This window comes from Brachyistius frenatus, unplaced genomic scaffold (genome assembly GCF_029030835.1).
Source record: "Brachyistius frenatus isolate BFR_SWC_R1_liver_20210118 unplaced genomic scaffold, ASM2903083v1 Contig_219, whole genome shotgun sequence".
Classification (NCBI taxonomy): Eukaryota; Metazoa; Chordata; class Actinopteri; family Embiotocidae; genus Brachyistius; species Brachyistius frenatus.
Window position 1 is genome coordinate 359,351 of NW_027210818.1, and position 12,554 is coordinate 371,904.

The 12,554-nt window shown below is 42.5% G+C and overlaps 1 protein-coding gene across 2 annotated transcripts in view; it reads left to right on the forward strand.

Moving 5' to 3' along the window:
* Positions 1 to 12,554, forward strand: part of ripor1 (RHO family interacting cell polarization regulator 1) — a 49,342-nt gene that overhangs the window by 8,149 nt on the left and 28,639 nt on the right. Inside the window, exon 1 of one of the 2 annotated variants that reach the window (XM_069719637.1) lies at positions 5,979 to 6,248. The exons of the other annotated variant lie outside the window; for it this stretch is intronic. Coding sequence (XP_069575738.1) covers positions 6,230 to 6,248 — 19 coding nt within the window. The 5' untranslated portion in view covers positions 5,979 to 6,229. Of the gene's footprint in view, positions 1 to 5,978; positions 6,249 to 12,554 lie in introns of those variants that run through there. 2 annotated transcript variants of the gene reach the window in all.

The window sequence follows — 12,554 nt, forward strand, 5'->3', positions numbered from 1 at the left end:
CAAAACATTACCACAACTTCCAGTACAAGAAATCTGCACTTTTTGAAGCATTCAAGTATTCGAGCGTGCATGCTTCTTATTCGATAGGAAGTATAACTGGGGTTGCTAACCTAACTGGGATACATGACTTAAATCCTTCAAGCTATCTGAATATCAATATTAATTTAGAGTTTATTGTCAGTGTGGGTATTTGTGGCTCTGAAGCATATTCGACTGACTACAACCTAGTAATTAGCCTGCTGCACTCCAGTGACAGTTAAGCTGCTTATTGGCCAGCTGGAGATTAACCAGAAAGTCTCCACTTTCACACACACACACACACACACACACACACACACACACACACACACACACACACACACACACACACACACAGCCAGTCATGTGACGCTTAGTGAAGTAGGAACAGTCTGTCAGCTCATTATCGAGCTCATTCTACTTCACTTGAATGATTAATGATTATAATGATTTGTTCCATCAGCCAGTACAATGCAGTACAGTGTAGTACAGTACAATGCAGTGCAGTACAATGCAGTGCAATACAGTGAAGTACAATGCAGTGCAGTATAGCATAGTGCAGTGCAGTATAGTGTAGTGCATTGCACTGCATTCCAGTACAGTTCAGTGCAGTTTAGTACAGTATAGTACACTGCAGTATAGCATAGTGGAGCGTAGTACAGTGCAGTATGGTACAGCACAGTACTGTATAGTACACTACAGTATAGTGCAGTACTGTGCAGTATAGTATAGTGCAGTACTGTGTAGTATAATGTAGTGCAGTACTGTGCAGTATAGTATAGTGCAGTACTGTGCAGTATAGTGCAGTACTGTGTAGTATAGTATAGTGCAGTACTGTGTAGTATAATGTAGTGCAGTACTGTGCAGTATAGTATAGTGCAGTACTGTGTAGTATAATGTAGTGCAGTACTGTGTAGTATAATGTAGTGCAGTACTGTATAGTATATTGCAGGTTTGCTCCTCCTTGACTAAATCAAAGGTGTGTTTCTTCGACTGCATCATAAATCAAGCGGCTCATGATGTGGATAAAGTTTTAGTGGAGAAGATGAGCAGGAAGGAGCTGAACTTTAGTTTAGCACAGAATTAGAATTTCCTGCTGCTGCTTCATAAAACCACAGCTTCTGGTGTGAAACAATATTCCAGTTTTTTACTTCTTTAAAGTGGTTGATGAACAGATGCCAGGGATTTGCTGGCATGTTGGAGAAGTAAAGTGTTTCTGTGTTTCTTGTTCCTGTATTTTTGGTTTCGAAAAGCTAAAAATAAAATCACGGTCCTCAAAACTCTTTAATGTATAGGCGTAATCAGCAGGAGTGTCGGTGCAATTTGTGTTTGTATTCCAACACTCTTTTAACTTTTAACACAATTACATGATTCACATATTTCTACATTCAGTGTGGCGTTCACTTTTTTTTTACTATCTCTGATTTGAATCTCAAACAATGTCCATAAATCCACTCCGAAATCAGGGAAACAAGATGCTGCGTGACCTTACCTGAGAATTATGTTTCTATATCAGGACACTGGACCTCTGTGAACCTCCCCTGGATACGATAAAAATAACCGTGTCCAGGGACCGGGAACCAGGAACCAGGTCACACAGACACCCACATATGAAGACTTTAGCACTTGATTTAGTTGATATTTTTACCAAATTCAAGGGATATTTTCTTTTCTTTTTGACCCATAATTTCCTGGATTTTTATAGATTAGACATGATAATAACTCAATTATGAACCGTGCTCATCTTTGGGTGTTTCAGGACCTTCAGATAGAGCCAGGTCTGCAGTTTCACTGTTTCCAGTCTAACTAGCTGCATATAAGGTCGCTTCTTATATAACATCCCCATATAAAAAGTGCTTACCAGCTATAGTATATTATATTGATATAGTGATGGAGTTTGCACATGTGGTGTTTTATTTTGAAAATTGACTGGGATTTTATTTTATTTTCTCCACTGTCTTCCTGCCCGGCCGATCTGCTCTGTTGAGATCTTGTGGTCGCCAAGCAGCTTCCATCAGAAATAGACTCGCTTCCTATTTTTTGCGGAGCAGCGCGGCGACCCGCTTCTGGGACGCTGGTGAGACGGACCGCGGTGCAGCCGGTGGGATTTAAAGCTTTTATAAAGACTGATGACTGCGAGTCACTCCAATAGCGGAAGCCAGTAGAAAATCACCTTCAGATGCTCCGACCAGCGCCGCTCTTCTTCCGCTCCGGTTTGTTCCATACAACAGTCCCATGATGATCAGGGGAAGGGAGGTTTGAGGATGGGGACAGGAGTGATGGTGGTGAGGGGTTGGGCCCGCCTGAGCAGAACTCAGTGGGCCCGGGTGTAGCTCTTGTCGCTGGGGTCGGGGTCGGGCCCCTGAGGGCAGGAATGGCTCTGGTCTGGTTTGAGGGGGATGGAGGACGATGAGGATGATTTGGTCTCCATGGGGTTCGTCTGGGTGGAGGTGGTCTTGTTGGTTGAAGGAGAGCTGTGGGCCGAGCTGCTCCCACTGTTTGGATGTGGATCGGTCTCTGTTGAGTTCAATGTCTTTGGTCTCTCACCCTGCTGTCAGTAGTGGGGCGGGGGTGGGGGTGGCGGATGCAGCTGGGGCCTCAGCTTCACATTGAAATGCTAGCTGCTTATTAAAAGCTCCCCCTGTTATTGTACACTCCCCATCTTCTCCTTCCAGACTGTAGCAGTGGTATCTCATCCAGAATTTTACAGCTGCTTGGCCTTTTTCATTTGGCTCCAAAAAGCCTCCGGATCTGTAGTCCTCAACTTCTCTCATGAAATACAGTCAACAGAGATATCTCGGTGTTGTTAGCTAAAGTCACTCCTTCTTCTTAGTTTTCTGGAGGTCCATCTGAAAATAATCCCTCATTCATTAGAAAAGAAGATTCAAGAAGACTTGTTTTTGGGGGCGTGTCTGTTTGATTGACAGGCCTGCGGTGCAGTCAGGTTACAGCTATCGGTGGGCGGGACGTAGTATCCTCAGGTTTCCAATCAGGTCACTCAGATCCACCGCTGGCTCCTCCCCCAGCTCGTCCAAATATGGTCACTTCCTGCTCCGAACTAGCAAGATGGTGAAGGACAGAATCTGAACTGGAGGCTTCATAACGTTCACAAACCAACGATGACATCACTGATGGTTGATGACATCACTGGTGGTTGACGTGTTGTTTCCCCGCCCTCAAGTTGACGTGACTGGTTCCTTGTGTTTCTGATGTATGAAACCCTGAATCTCTGTTGTTGAGACTGTTCCTAAAAAAATCTGAAATGCTCAGCCATGACATAAACTGCTTATTGGAATCTAGATAGCATATAAATCACCACATGGATGTTAACAAGCTTGTAAAATTAGATTTTTACTGAAAGAGACTTTTAAAGGTGAAACAAAGCAAATCAGATGGCCAGACAGTCTTTACACATTCAGCAATATTTCACTCTGATTATTAGAGATTGTTAAAGAATACTGTGTCATGTGACTCATAAACAATCTTCTAACCAACACACACGTGTTTCAGTGCAGCAGGTAAGAAATTGAATTGAATATGAATCCACAAATAGGTAAATAGAAAGAGTGGCAGAATGAGTGGTGGGTGGAGATGAAGAGAAGAGGAAGAAAAACAAGCACCTGCTCAGTCAGGATATTAGAAAAATGGAGTGAATGGAAGGAATGCAACTTCATTTCAGCAAGGAGTGTGTGTGTGTGTGTGTGTGTGTGTGTGTGTGTGTGTGTGTGTGTGTGTGTGTGTGTGTGTGTGTGTGTGTGTGTGTGTGTGTGTGTGTGTGTGTGTGTGTTTTAAATTCTTTGTGATTGTCGAGGACCCGACAAAGATGAACAGATGGACAGTAAACAGTTTGGTGAATTTTTGTTTCAATGTTTTTCTGCCTCAACGCTTCATAGAACAGTTTCTAGATTGCGAACATCATTTTGAAGTCCTTCTTGAGTTGTTTTTTTTTTTACTTACTGATGATGATGATTTGCTGTATGATACATACAAGGATAAAGGTCCTTCTGCAGAGACGCATCCTCAGCAGGATGTTGTCATCCTCGTTTCAGTCGACCCACATTTTGCATCGATGCCCTGAAACGGGGGTTCTCCATATGTTTGGGTCATTATTCAGCTCCTATCGTCCCTATCAAAGAAAATGTAGGCTAAGTGTATTTACTGAATTTTAATGCTGACTATTATTCTGTGTTATATCATTTGAGAAGCATGTCATTGAATGATAAATAACAGATTTTATCATTCGTTTCCCAGGGGGCAAAACGTTCCTGAATATAAATTATAAGTTAGAAATTCGACATTCAAACTTTAGATCTCATTATTGATCACCCATGTGTAATGATGCACCTCATGGTACATTAAAATGTATTTTCATCATCACGAGGCCACCTGTTGCCACGTGTTGCCATCCATGTGCACAGAAATCACGGCTGCAAATACGAACGTTTCATTTTACTCAGAAAACCGGAAAAGTAATGAAGTTCACAGTAAAAACAAAATTGACTTAAATAAACAGATCAGACTTTTACTGTAAAATAATAAATGAGCCTTCCTCTTATTTCATGAGACATTTGTTTTGGCGATGTGAGAGAGACTAAAATCAGGTGTCTCATTATAAAACTGGAAGAGTTAACGCCCGTCAGTTGCCTGCCTGCCTGTCTGTCTCTGCCTGCCTGCCTGCCCGCCTGCCCGTTTGCCTGTCTGTCTGTCTGTCTGTCTCTGCCCGCCTGCCTGCCCGCCCGCCTGCCCGTTTGCCTGTCTGTCTGTCTGTCCCTGCCCGCCTGCCTGCCCGCCCGTCTGCCTGCCTGTCTGTCTGTCTCTGTCTGCCTGCCTGCCTGCCAGCCTTAACTAGCCGTGCACACCGTTTTATCGCAAACAAAGAAAAGCTTAATGCAAAGAGATTCAGGAAACCAAAATCCTTGTTGTAAACAAGCTTCAAATGATAAAAGTGTAAAATGTCCATTCAAATGTAAAATTAACATTTAAAGAAACAGAAACAGAACACCCCCCCCCCACACACACACACACACACACACACACACACATGTTCTCTGGACGGCCCCTAGAGGGCGCCCTTGTCGAGAAGCTCCGCTTTGAAAACTCACCTAAATGTCACTTCCATTTTCTAAAGCTGTGAAGGACGACCGAGGCGGGCAGGCAGCAGCTGCTGCAGTGTTTTTAGTCTCTGCGCTCTAATCTCTGTATTCTGTTGATCAGGGTAAATAAATCCTAATTACATCGCTGTGTGTGACCCTCGCTGTCAGACGGACAGATAACCCCTAAACATGTTATCTGTGTGTGTCCGAGGCTTCTGTTGTTGTCTGTTAAACAGCAGGTTAAACAGCAGCTTCTCTCCTGCTCTGAGCAGATAGACGTGGAGCTGTCAGTCCCGTCCGCAGCCGGCTGTCCGACACGCCTGCAATCCAATCCTGCAAATAGTAAAAACATGTATGGGTTGTGTTCACTTCTGCTGAGAAATATCATTATTGGAATATTTTCCTTTTGCACAATCTTTTATATCATAAAAAAGTTCTTTCTACAGTGATATAAATGTCTGGCTGCTGATATTTGACGTTCTTGCTCCCGTTTTCCTTTTCATCACACCATTGACAGCAGAACTACATTTTTAATTTTTAGCAACAATGACTGGAAAAGACTCTTTGAACAGCCGAATCATCAGCAGGTTAAAATATTCGTTGCACCCGACAGTATTATGCTGAGATCTTCTTCCTTATGTTTTTAAATCATTTCATAAAGACGTTATTTAAAAAGGGCAAAAGTGTGGACGGACTCCGTCATTTAATCAGAAACAATATGTTCAACAGGGAGCAGGAGGGGCAGGAAAAACCGGTGATGTCAGCAGGGAAGAAGAGGAGGGAGGACCGCCTTGCTTTTTCCTGTTTCCTCCTCCGCCTCCCTCCCTCCCTTCCTCCCCCCTCTTCTTCTTATCAGTGTGGTGGAGAGAAGAGTGGAGCTCAGCAGGAGAGTGGACGGAGGATTAACAACTGTGACGGTGGAGATGGGGCAAGATAGAAGGGGAAATATACTGGGATAGAGAGAAGGGAAGTTATTCCCACTGACCGAAACGTTTAAAGGGAATGAGGTGAGAAAACGAAAAGTGAGCGATCAAAGAGGCTTGGACTGAGCTCTTGTTTCTAGAGTCGGGTGGACCCACCGCTGAAGGAAACCTTTGACATCCACCAGCGCAGCCACCATGTACAGTGGATATGGAGGTACGAACAAGTGCAGCTCACTGAGATGATCTTCTCTCTAATCATTAACTCTGTTTGTCAGGATGAAACTTTTGTTGCTGGTTAACAGGTGTGTAACTTATTATGAGGTGATGTTCACTCCGGATACCAGAAAACTTAACACAGCAGAAGCTGAGATACTCTGATGGAGGTCACTGACGTACCGCATTTTGGATCTGATTTGTAGAACATGCAGTTTTATTAATCTGACTTTAAACACAGATTGTACATAAAAGTGTTCGTAGCTTCCAGGTCTAAAAAACGAGGCCAATGCAGAAGTACCTTAAGCTGCAATACCACCGAGTACCACTAGAGGTCGGCTCCAAAAAGCCTCCGACTCCATAGACTCCCATTCAACTTCTCTCATCAAATCCAAAGTGAATAAAATGTGTCCATCAGTTATCTCGGTGTTGTTAGCTAAAGTCACTTTTTCTTATTAGTTTTCTGGAGGTCCATCTGAAAATAATCCCTCATTCATTAGAAAATAAGCCTCAAGAAGACCTGTTTTTGGGGGCGTCACTGTTTGATTGACAGGCCTGTGGTGCAGTCAGGTTACAGCTATCGGTGGGCGGGACCTAGTCTCGTCAGGTTTCCAATCAGATCGAGTCAGATCCACCGCCGGCTCCTCCCTCAGCTTGTCTAAATATGGTCACTTCCTGCTCCGAACTAGCAAGATGGTGACGGACAGAATCTGAACTGGAGGATTGATAACGTTCACAAACCAACGATGACATCACTGTTGATTGCCGCTTGACTTTTAACTTTAGTTATATATTTTTTACGTGTGAAACTGAAACTGTTTGTAGTCACTGTGATTGATCTTCCTCTCCGTACTGACTGTCACCATGTTTTCATTCTGTATCTAAATTTTTATTTAACTGCTGTAATGTTTAGCACTTTTTGTTTTTGTTGTCCATACATGCCGACATTATGCATTATCTTAAATATTATTCCCATGTTTTTAACATGTTTTTCCTGTAGCCAGTGTTGAATTTTTCTACATCAAAATCACATATTTTTATGATTTTTACACAAAAACAATGTAACTTGACACCTTTACACTAATCTATGAATATGCAAATAGACCTCGCCTCCATCTATATGTAATAACTGATAGCCTCGATCAATGAAGACTGGGATGGTAAACTTACTTCTTTCTAAACTCCACTCTCTGAGTGTTTTGATTTTCAGCTCATCTGAAACACTCTCAGCCTCCCTGTGGAGTCACTAAAGGACGTAAACAAGTTTTTTCATAGATGCAGTTGTGTTCCACAGGACATGTTTAAAATCAGCCACTTCGACTTCACCACACGGACACAAAATTAATTGAAATCTTCATCAGTGCTTCGGAAAACTAAGCAAATTCCCCACAACCCTGAACTATTGTGTTCAGATTTAGTAATATTTTGCTCATGTCCCTGCAGCCGTTGGTTTGAGGTCACTAGAGAGGGGTAGTCCTTCACACTGACAACACTGTCTGACCTCAGAATAGTTGCCGCTTGGTAACGGAGAAGGACGGATGAGGGATGTGAGAGTCTTGTGGTAGCATCATGTTCGAAGGGTTCGAGGCAGTGCGCAGTTGAGGAAACCCTCGGTGTGATGGGATGAGAGGAAGATGAAGATCTGGATGTGATGACGAGCTGATTCTGATAACTCGGATGTGGGCACTCTGTGTGACGCGTGCAGGTGAACGGGGTGGAGGAAGGGTGCAGTAGATTTAAACTTTGATTGGCTGATTAAGATCATGGTGAAATATGATTGGTTTACTGAAAAGGCCCATAGAGAGAATGAATGAGGCATAAAGATAGTTTTCTTCACTGAACTTCCAGTGAGTTTCATAACTTTATAATCACAGACCTTCGTCTATATTCTGCTTCTTCTGTGGTTGAAACTTTGGTATATTTGGTGACTCATTACAGCATTTTTTTCATTTATTTACTTTTTGACCTGTCTGAGAGAACAACGCTATCAACAACATTGATTAACCCTCGCTCCCTCCACCTGTGTCTGCTCCGCACCGTGTCAGTGCAGCAGAGGTTTAAGCTCCGTCCACAGGTGAGACACAGAGATCAGAGGACAGAAACACAGCAGAGACTCTCACACCGAGCTAGAAACAAACAGGTGCTCATCAATTTGGTAAATAACATAAATACAATATTTTAAGCTTGACCACAACAGAGGGGGCGGAGCTTTAAACAGTGTCTGTCACTGAGAGAGTGAGAGATCAAAGTTAGATAGCAGTTCAAATTAAAAGCCCTCCAGCTTCACACAGAGTCCGGCTGTACACTGAGTCTGAACCGAGATGTGTTTCTTTCAGGAGGGTCAGAGGGTCCAAATCGAAGGGAAACACTGGATTTGGCCTCACGAGAGTTGTGTGCACTGCAGAAGGCATTTAGGGAGCATCTGTGATTGTAGATACAGGACCCCCCTTTTCCCCCCCAACAAAATGTGTGTGTTGAGTATCAATTTGTTATTGTTCACATAAAAGAAGCTTATTCAGCTGGTTTGGGTGGAGCTCAGCTATGTGAACAAATAGAAAGAAACATGAGGAGCTCGGACACCTTCATTCTGTCAAAGTAGCTCTCAGAGACCTCTGATCTAAACTATCTTGATTTACTCCTTCGGATTCATTAAATTGGTGATTATTTACCTGAAATCGCAGAGAAACTTGGCTCTCACTTGCTTCACATCTCTCAGCAGTGTGGAGATCTTGTTCTATGTGGCAGTAACCTCAGCATCGCTGGTCCTTTTTCTATCAACTCAGCAGAATCTCAAAGATCAAGACATTCCTATATTCCTGGAGACTGATTGTCATGCCTTCATTTCATCACTCCTCAATAACCGTCACTCACTGTGTGTTTTAACCTCCTCCGAGCCGACCCGTTCACTGACGTCCACTCGCGCATATCTGCCGACTCTCTGAGTCTTGACTCAATAAAGGAGATAAAAATGTTTCCTACAACAGTTTTACAGACCGTCCTTCCTGTCATCTAGTACCTTATCTTTTTAAACCTCCATTTGTCCTCCAGCGTATTGTTTTGTTGGGTTTTTTTAGAATAAAAAAGCAGGTACAGTTTGGTATAAATACAACTTTATGATACAGTTTAAAACTTGACTCACTGCCTCGATCCATTCAGAGTTATAATATTTTTTCAGACACTAGTATCCTTTTCCTGGAAATGAGCTCGCTTGGCTCTACAGTAAAGCTGCTGGGTTATTCCAGTGACTCAGTATGGCCACAAATTGCACTAGTCTTTTCCTGACCCGGCCTTTCTCGCAGGATGTTACTCCCTCTTGGGTTTCCTTCTCCTAAAGACAGTAATGTGAGGGAGGGAAGGGCCCAGAGTTCTGAAGCTGAGAGTATGTACAGTATGCGGGGGTGTGAGTGTGAGTGTATGAAACTGTGTTGTGAGCAGAAGACACTATTAACTCGAGACATGAAGCAGAATAATCCCAAGAGAGGTTTTATGGAGGATCGTTAGTGGCCGTATTTCTCCCGGAGAAACCGTTAATCTGAGGCCATTTTTGTCATGACGTTCAGATTTGTTTCTGTCTGCCTTGTAGTGTCACCGACAGGAGACGAAGGGTATGTTCAGGCTGTCGGTCCAAATCAGACTGGATATAAAAGTGTTCGTAGCTTCCGGGTCTGAAAAATGGTTCCGATGCGGAAGTGCCTTAAACTGCAATACCAGCGAGTGCCACTAGAGGTCGGCTCCAAACAGCCTCCGGCTCCATAGACTCCCATTCAACTTCTCTCATCAAATCCAAAGTGAATAAAATGTGTCCATCAGTTATCTCGGTGTTGTTAGCTAAAGTCACTCCTTCTTCTTAGTTTTCTGGAGGTCCATCTGAAAATAATCCCTCATTCATTAGAAAAGAAGATTCAAGAAGACCTGTTTTTGGGGGGGGCGTGTCTGTTTGATTGACAGGCCTGTGGTGCAGTCAGGTTACAGCTATCGGTGGGTGGGACGTAGTATGGTCAGGTTTCCAGTCAGATCCACCGCTCGCTCCTCCCCCAGCTTGTCCAAATATGGTCACTTCCTGCTCCGAATTAGCAAGATGGCGACGGACAGAATCTGAGCTCGAGGCCTCAGAAGTTCACAAACCAACATGTGACGTCACTGTTGGTTGCTGTTTGGTCCAAATCCAATGTAACAAGTGTGAACTGCGAAAAATCACATGCAATATGATTCAAATCCCAGTTTTTGTCTGTGACTTTTGACGTCACATAAAGTTACAAGAAGAAACATGCAGTTGTCTCAGTGTTTTTTTTGTTTTTTTTATAAGACCTTCACATGGCCAATGAGCCCATTTTATTCTTCTCTGTACTTTTACTGCAGTTTGATAGAAAAGTGCTGCTGCCCTTTAATTGTAGATAATTAAGTTATCTACAGTTATAATTGATGATATATTAATATCACCAGAGAAGCATCTGAGCCGATTCTCATTTTTCAGCAGATTGACTGCATCGTTGTTCACGGTGGTGCGAAAGCAACAACACGGCACGCCGTCAAACTTCACCCACTGACACTTCAACGTGACTACAGACGGAGATGCAGGAGGACAGAACCTGTTTGTGTTCGAGCGCTGAAAGTTACTGAAACTACTTTTTCACCCGTTTCTGCTTCTTTGGTTCTGTATGACTGATTCTTCATGCAGGCAGGCAAGGAAAAAGATTTCTAACGTCATAACTGAACTATGACAGGAATGCTCGTTTTTTTTTTTTCTTTGTTCAAAAGTGATAATGTAAAAAAAGTGGTAAAATATCTGTAGATAAGAAAAAGCATGAAACTCAAAAAACAACAAAAAGCTTCCCGTTTTAGCAGTTTCCTGGTTGAGCTGCTGTGACCTGCTTCAGACTTGATTGCATTCAGTTTTGTGATCAATAAGAAGGACTGCCGAGTGAAGAAAATCCATGCATTAAATAAAAGGAGGACATAATAGTTTTTCAGTGACGTGTTTGTTCCCTGACTGCACACATTACATCCATTATTATTGAAGCGCTCTGTGATGTGTTGTACCATGAATCATGAGAAACGCATTTGATTTGTAGCCTCTCCATAAATAATCTGCAGTCTAAACCAGTGCAGCTCAGATGGACTGTAAAATGTGCTGTGTTGAATTATTATATCCTGCTGCTCTCTGAACTGACAGCCTCCAACGTTACATCATCAACCGCAATTTATCATCTCGCCAGGTTGATTCTCAATTTTTTTTTAATAAAATTTAAGTTTTCTAGCTTAAAACATTTTATTATGACAATTTAGTTTCCCCCCTGAAGTGAAACAGTATCAGCACATATCTTTATGTCTGCTCTGCTGAACTCGTCCGTTCTTTGTTTTCCTATCATCGTATGTTGGTATCAGCATTTGAAGTCCAGAAAAGGAGCTCATTTGCTTCTGAATTACTGAGATTGAAATTGGACCCCAAATCAAAAAAAATTACGTATATAAAAATCACAAGCCAGTTCTTATTTGGATAATTCATAGAAATATGAAAGGTTTTGGCTGCACTCTTCCTCAGCTGTTTTTATTGTCACCAGCAGAGTGTTCAGCTGGATAACAGAGTGGTCGGTGGTTTCACTATTATTCGTGACACAAGTGTGTTTTTCCTCTTTCCCACCGTGTGTGTGTGTGTGTGTGTGTGTGTGTGTGTGTGTGTGTGTGTGTGTGTGTGTGTGTGTGTGTCTGTATTTGACATTCCTTACATGACACATGTGCACACGCCCACTTTTCCCAAGGGAGTACACACACACCTACACCTACACACACCTACACACACACACACACACACACACACACACACACCTACGCACAGACACATAATTCTGATGAAGAGACTACTTTAAGTGGACTAAATAATTCTTGGTTTTGTCAGTAGTGAGTCGAGACATGTCGTCCAGCAGCTGGTGAAAAAGATCTATGGTCACAAGATTCAAAGGCACACAAAGTGCTCTGCATACCTTCAGCCTTTACATTATCAGATATTTTGTGTAGAAATGACTTATGTTGGACAGAAGAAGAAAGCTTATAGTCCATGTTTTTATACATAGGATTATGTTGTAAACAGAAATCTGAGCACAGAGTCCCTTCATTTTAAAACTCCTGGTAGTGACTGACAGAAAATCAAATTAATTATAAAGATTATACAATCCTATTTGTTGCATCTGTATTCAAATCTCACTGTTGATCCACATCATGTGTTTAGTTACTGAAAAATCATAGCAGCACATTTATACATAGCTTTCAGTCCTGAAAAAAGCAGATGGTATTGTTTTATGTCCTCGGG